The following is a 7,245-nucleotide window of genomic DNA, read 5'->3' on the forward strand; positions in this document are numbered from 1 at the left end:
CCTGCAGGTGGGGCGTACCGGTCGGCATGGTAACCCATCTGGGCACACCCCTGGCTGCCACAGTCCATACAGTGGCCATCTTGGAACCTGCAAAGTAAAACGTAATTTGGTGACGTCTCAGGGAGGAACCTAATGGTACATAATTGTGTGCAGTTTGCAAGAATTCTAGGAATGGTGCAGGAATTATGTCCACAGGAATGGAATGTCCACAGGCATGTCTCTGACCCACATCTACGCCCAAATTCCTGGCAAACCTTGGGAACACCTTTCTGCCTCGGATGGCCCTTCTTTCTGTGACCCCGGGGCTCGTCCACTATACACTCAGGGGAGGAGTGCACTGTATCTGTCTAGACTTAACAGGTACCAAGTCTTCCTCAAAATCATGAAATGATGGCAGTGCCATGCAAACAATAACCCTAACAGCAACCACCGTCGCCATGGCAATGTATGTTTTCATTGCCAGTCTTCTTGCAGATACATGTATTTTTTAAAAATTTTTTTGGCGACGCCTCAGGAGCTATAATAAATAGTAAGTAGTCTGAGGGAATTCTAACAATTTCAAAGGAATTTCTGCAATATTCATGCATGAGTAGTGAACAAGATGTTACCCAAAGTAGGTTCAGGGAGAATTGGCTGTGTATACCGAGTATCTGTATCGTGGTTACACCGGTTATAATTTAGTTGCAACAGTTGTTGTAATATCTAACGCATTCTGTTTACAGTTTTATAAAAGTATAAACTTATAGAATAGAATGGTTTATTAATCGATACAAACTCATCGCAGCTCATGAGCTGAATTGCGAGTTCACATGTACATTTCCACAAGTTCACATATACAATAGGTCTAAAAGTTTGCAAACGGCGAACAGATGACAATACATATTTGAAAGATGCAAAACATATCTAAAAGACGCAGTGCATATTCAAAAGATACAATTCATATTTAAAAGATACCAATTAATTATCAAAGATATCAAATAATAATCTAAATGCCACAATAATCTAAATGCCATCGTTTAAAAGGTTAACAATATACGGTAGAGGGCTATTTTGGTAGCGTTTAGTACGTGCTGGCAATGGGTCATATTTGTGACTGTGTCTGGCAACCCTCCCGCTGACTTTCCCCTTTGTTGAGGTAATCTTTGTTTGTAAGTGTAAAACTTGTACAATATATATGTGTCATGCATGATACGAAGAGGAACTTGGCGGATGATAGGATATACCGTACAGACCTGTCGTTATCACGGCATGGATACCCCATCATAGGGCACGTGGTACCGATGGAATCGTCAAAGTACTCGATCGCCTTCAAGTGGTTACAGGCGACAAACTCTCGGCCCCCTGAAATCAAACACTGAGTCTCAAAATAATTCGCATAAAAACTATTCAATCATTAGATTGTCAAAATTTTCCAGGTATAGTAGAAAACACTTTGGATGAAATCTACAGAAGGTATTTTGAAAGTTATGCTACTTCAAAATGTAAGGAGATATTATCTGACCTTCGTAAATCCCACCGTTGAGAGCGATGAAATCAAAGAGACCCTGGTCACATCCGGGCATTTCGATCCCACCGTTAGGGTAAAAATCAAGATGGCCGACGGGGTCATACATCCCGAGACCTAAAAACGGATAAAAACACGAACTATTACAGCTCCTTTCAGATGACTCAAAGCATATAAATTAGATAAAAGAAAGGTACATTGTACCAATACAATGTGAATATGATGTACAAGAAAAATATCTAACTATACAATTTATCGACGAACATGTGTGGCGAACTTAGCATCCCCCCCCCCCCACACCAAAAATGTACCCACCTCTGAGTCAGCTTTTTTTACAATAGCCACTCTCAAGGCCAAAACATCATCGTCTCCAAAATATATATCTCTTTACGTTGAGCATTGCTCTGCAAGCAGAGGTGTAGGACTGATATATTTTTTTAATTACCAAAACCTTAGGATAGCAAAGGGATACTGCCCAGCCAAATTGATACTGTCTTGATGCCACCAAGGCATCTACTTGATTCGTTTAGCACTACGTAAGGTTACTTGCGACCCAGTCTCACCCAAGGATGTGAAGAAGAACCCCCCGTCACTATGGATGACATCGACAAGCTGGGCGTCAGTCGGGTCCAGACGTACGATGGGATCTGTGCCTTGGAAGTACGGCTCCGCTGGGTCCAGTCCTGAACGACGTTAGGAAGAGATTGGAATCATTGTAGGAATAAAGAGAAACCAAACCAAAGAAAATCTTTTTCTTTTCAGGTTTCCTAGAGGAATGTGGGGTTTTCATGGCATCTAGTTCGCAGACATCTGAGAAATGTTTTGGGGTTTTCGGAACTGTGCAGGGGGTTGTGTGGCATTTAATCAGGCATTACGCAACATATACACTTCCTGAATTAATAACACATACCACCCACTTACTCCCAATCGACGCGTGCTGGGTCGCCTTCAAGGCTGATCTCCCTGTCAATTAACCGTCGACATCACCTCCCACCCACCAAGCAACTGAAGCTATGAGGACAGGCAAATACACAAACACGGAACAATACTTTCACACTCGGAATTTTAACATAAAATGGGACAGCAAAAACTAATAGGAATATGATATCACTACCAACCCGTAATTCTGCCAACACCAGGAAGTCTCTCTCCAGCATATCCCATAATATGCGACCCAAGGCTGTGACCAATCAGGTGGAAGGAGTTGAGAGAGGCTCCGGTCTCTTGCTGAAGAGAAGAGGAAAACTTACGTCACAACTACATCAACATCAGCGCCTACTGACAGAGATGTATGTAAGGCCATATATAACATTCTTTTAAAGTATCATTTCCCCAATAAAAAGGCAATAGCATTAGCATTTGCACACACACTACAAACACCATAATGCCTGAGGAAAAATGATACAATACATCACAATTATAGATTTGTTTTTCTGCAAAACCCATAGTGCTCGTGTCTCCTAAAATGCAATAAGATACACAAGAAAACGTCTTTACGCCGATCCTAACCCCGCTCACTTCAACCAAAACGAAGAAATACAAAATAAGATGGACTTACAAAAAGACTTGACGGAAATGTACATGCAGCCACTCTCTAAATGGATCGAACTGTTATTTGTTGAACTAATTGCTAATTGTAATGGGCCGTCAGGATGATTCAAAATTTACAAACATCAACCCCATATAAACATAGTAAGTTCTATCATGAAAGTTCATCTGTGTTGGTAGTAATCATAGTAAAACGTTAAACTTTATTCCAACACACAATTTACAGAGATCAAATTTGCGAGACATTGGCGAGACAGAACGCACAATGAAGACCAGATAGATTTCTTGAACACAAACGCCCCAGCTCGCTGTCATCTGAAGTTTCTCAACACATCCACATCGAATCACCTGGCCACACAGTCTCTCTGGACAAAGTTAGAATACTGGACACTGAACAGGACTACTTTCTAAGAGGCATTAAGGAGGCTATATATATCAGAGCACTTCAGCCTTCACATAATAGAGATGGTGGACGATATAAACTCCCTGCCACTTTTGATCAATTGCCTACGTCACGTATCAGTAAAATCTCGTGTGAATAAGGTCACGTGTTTGTAAACCGTTACTCTCGCGGGATCACGTTGTGAAGTGATTGGTCATTAATTATCCTGATGAAGGCGCTGAAAATTTGGTCTCTGTAAATTGTGTGTTGGAATAAAGTTTAGAGTAAGTTCTACTGTTATGAGTACACTCCGTTACCATGAGCAGGTTGATGAACTGCGCGATGGTTGCCCCGACCAGCTGAGTGTTGGCAGTGGCCTGTGTGTACGGCAGCATGGACCCCCCGCCACTGCCCCAGTCCACACCGAACACGTTACAGTCTTCCGCCCGGAGGAACGCCTGCGACATGTCCTGTAAGCACACGTTTGTGTCGGGATCATCACGTTTGAGTAAGCGTTATTTTGTTCGTGTATGAATTATTACCTCCATGAAAAATGGAGGTATTATTTTTGGCGCGTCTGTGTGTGTGTATGTGTGTGTGTGTGTGTGTGTGTGTGTGTGTGTGTGTGTGTGTGTGTGTGTGTGTGTGTTTCCGCACATTTGTAGTCAGCATAACTTCATAACGCCTTTATGGATTGTATTGTGATGATATTTGGTATGCTGGTAGGTCTTAGGAAGCCAAAGGTCAAGGTTAAATATGGGTCTCCTGGAGGCTGACCTTGGTACTGCAGCAGAACGTCCTTGACAAAGACTGGAGTTGTACAGTCGAAAATTTGGGTGAGTCCAATCTGTTGTGTTGGCAATTACAGTTTAAACTTGCTTGATAACCAACCGGCCTTGCTGCCGACCAACTCCTAACCATGGTTGGATGGAGTTCGGCAATGTTCGGGAGACCATATGTATCTCATCTTTGTCTTACCGTGATCCAGCTGACGAAGCCGTTCTCGATGAAGCCGTGGCTGATGAACTTGGTGGGCCGGCTTCCGTCGAAGTTGGAGGCTAGAAGCGACGTCCTGTCCCCGGGCCGCACGATCTGCCCGTCAGCCGGGCCGCCACGAGTCCGCAGGATGAACTTAATCTGCGGAGAGTTTATAAAGCAATATAAACACGGGTACATGCAGGAAGGTACCAAGTTAGTGTCCGCGTCTGTAACTGCTCTTCGTCGTGACACACCTGCCTCGCTGGCACGCGGCGGCCATCGTTGTATTAGATTTAGAGTGTGCTCACATACGTCGTACAGACGAAGTGCGATCGTAAACTCGGGGCATCATTGGCATATAGTTGTGCAAGTTCAGCTGTCTTTGCAAGTGGTTGGTTCTTACTCTCCAAGCAGAGGTTGGTCGTTACCTTTTTGTATATGGCCGTTTTTTTTTTTTTGTTTCCTTTTTTTTGTTGCTACCCCCACCAACGTCGGTGGCTGGTGACCTTCTCTGGCTAATGGATACTGTCTTTTTTCCACCAAAAAGGGATCTGCTTTGAGATTAGTTGGTTTTGTCACAGCCCGCTTGAAATTCTACGACATGACAATTGTCGACGACCTACGATGAACGTAATGCCAGACCTTTCCACATCTTCAGGCGTTGTTTCAAGCCGATCTGGTGAGGATGCCCCTCACACTGACAAACTAGCTTGCTATTAAGCAAACTTGATGAAACAATATAGGAGACTTTTGAGGTGAGGTATACATATATGCTTACGCCAGAATAAAAGTAACAGGATTGACTGAAAAATTATCCAAGGGCTTCAGAAAGTCACAGAAATTAGTATGCAGGAATCATATCAAACCTGCAGTTCCTCCGGCGCCCGAGGGAGCGATGCTATCGGTCTCTGCAGACTGCCTGACCAGGGGTAGTCCGTGGTGAAACAGCCGAGGTCACCATAACACACATCCGCACCTGCCAGTGTTCAGCGTGGTGTGAATGGCACATTCAAACTTACACATCAGAATCATGCCCGTAGCCAGGATTTTGAATGGGGGGTTCTTCCCACTGCTTGACGGACCAGCGAGCGCCGAAGGCGCGAGGTTCCTGGGGGGGGGGGGTCCGGCGGCCTGCTCCCTCGGGAAAGTTGAACAAATGAACCTTCTGAAATAGCATTTCCTGCCTTTTTAGAGAGCTTTTTACAGATAACTTTTTTCAACGACAAAGTGGGCCATTTTCCTACATTCCAGCCTCGCTGGTGAGACGAATTCGAATCAGTCCATATTTCAAAGAAAAATCTTGGACCTTGAGATTAAAAAAGTGGACGAAAAAATGGATCTTTGAGCCTTGTGAGGGGGGGGGGGTCGTTTCCTGGCTACGGGCATGAAAATGTATGTTTTGGTCTCTACTCAATTGTTTATTAATCGTCAACACCTCTGGAAAAAGCCTTCGTCAGACATTCAGGACCTTCCCACGACTTACTCCCGAACCAAGTTGAGCGCCGGGATAGGGGCATGGAATATATAACTGTCTCGATTTCAACATCTATAATTGGTAGGAGTAGGCGACTTCCAAAGACTAAAACGCATTTTTGAGAATTCATGGCTGTGTTATGTAACAAGATTAGGATGAAATAAAAGACAATTTTCTGACAGCATTTCTTTACAAGGCCAGTTGAATCAACTTGACAAGAAGTGCCCTTCAGGAAGTAGAGGTGCCAAAAATGATGCCTTGCGAGTGTGTTTAACACTTTGCCTGGTGGTATGGCTGTTTTAGCGCCAACCAGAAATATCAGAAATATGTTTTTAAAAGTGGAAGTATATTACAATCACACATTTTTTTTCAATTAAAATATTTCAACTTTCGGTTCCATAACGCCCCTTCAATTTTATAACCCGAACCTGTTACTGGCTCAAACATTTCAAAATCTTCACCCATGTGTGAAAGGCTATAAAACGATTTCCTGATACTGAATAAATTTGAAAATATTTTAGAAAGCCATAAGATAAATCAACAAACGTTTCTTTTCCTTTCTTTAATGTCCCCAAAAACAGACATCCCGGGATTTTCGTTTACAACTATACATTTATAAAATAAAATTAAAAAAAAGAAGTAAATAACTAGAACGCTTACCACGTATCGTTGTGAGGACGCTCGTCATGACAAACAGAGTTTGCAAGATGAAGAAAGCAGCCATCATGTCTGAACCCAGACAGTCTGGTGTTGGGAAATATCTCCTGTTTCACTGAAAACTGCCTCGACCTTACGGCAACGTTAACATGTACCCAGCTTTTATATATACACTATTTATCAAGATTAGTAACCACTGATTGCTTTGTTATTATTTATAGCTGTTTTTGAAGTAAGGTAATATAATGTTATGATAGGAAAGGGTGAAATATGTCTATCGTGAGAATGTAGGGGCTGTGGCTACTTCAAGAGACATTTTTATTGCGCACATTTCTTAATTAGACTGGCTGTAATTTAAGGTTTATCGTAATCAGAGGGCAAATTAAGGGCGGGTGACCTTTACACCCATACAGACAAAACTGAATGACTTATAAGTTATATTACCCCTGATATGTACGTTCTATACAGCCATGTTGTTGTTTCTGTCATAAGGCCACGGAAAGTAATTTTTATGGATGACATCAGCGCGCGTATTAATTTTCGCCTGATTTTGGAAAAAAAAGACAAGAAATTTTGTTGCCAACCAGCATCACATATCATTGCATCAAAGTAAGAAACAAAACATTAAATCAGAGCCTTTTCTTGTCTCCTCTCTTCATAGTTATCTGCCATCCACCTTCCGGCATGGCAACAGGCATCTTT

General features: G+C 42.6%; 1 protein-coding gene across 4 annotated transcripts in view; it reads right to left on the bottom strand.

Moving 5' to 3' along the window:
- The window catches only part of LOC109472856 (pancreatic triacylglycerol lipase-like), an 18,670-nt gene that overhangs the window by 8,833 nt on the left and 2,592 nt on the right, over window positions 1–7,245 (bottom strand). The window contains exons 1-8 of one of the 4 annotated variants that reach the window (XM_019772720.1): window positions 6,547–6,676; window positions 5,279–5,388; window positions 4,413–4,571; window positions 3,752–3,904; window positions 2,623–2,731; window positions 2,068–2,187; window positions 1,502–1,621; window positions 1,233–1,341 (exon numbers count right to left, since the gene is read on the bottom strand). In XM_019772720.1, the coding sequence (XP_019628279.1) occupies window positions 1,233–1,341; window positions 1,502–1,621; window positions 2,068–2,187; window positions 2,623–2,731; window positions 3,752–3,904; window positions 4,413–4,571; window positions 5,279–5,388; window positions 6,547–6,613 (947 nt within the window). In that variant the 5' untranslated portion in view covers window positions 6,614–6,676. Of the gene's footprint in view, window positions 1–1,232; window positions 1,342–1,501; window positions 1,622–2,067; window positions 2,188–2,622; window positions 2,732–3,751; window positions 3,905–4,412; window positions 4,572–5,278; window positions 5,389–6,546; window positions 6,677–7,245 lie in introns of those variants that run through there. The other 3 variants (XM_019772721.1, XM_019772717.1, XM_019772718.1) reach the window with 3 other exon arrangements.

The sequence above is a fragment of the Branchiostoma belcheri genome, unplaced genomic scaffold, assembly GCF_001625305.1.
Source record: "Branchiostoma belcheri isolate BF01 breed outbred unplaced genomic scaffold, Haploidv18h27 scaffold286, whole genome shotgun sequence".
Classification (NCBI taxonomy): domain Eukaryota; kingdom Metazoa; phylum Chordata; class Leptocardii; order Amphioxiformes; family Branchiostomatidae; genus Branchiostoma; species Branchiostoma belcheri.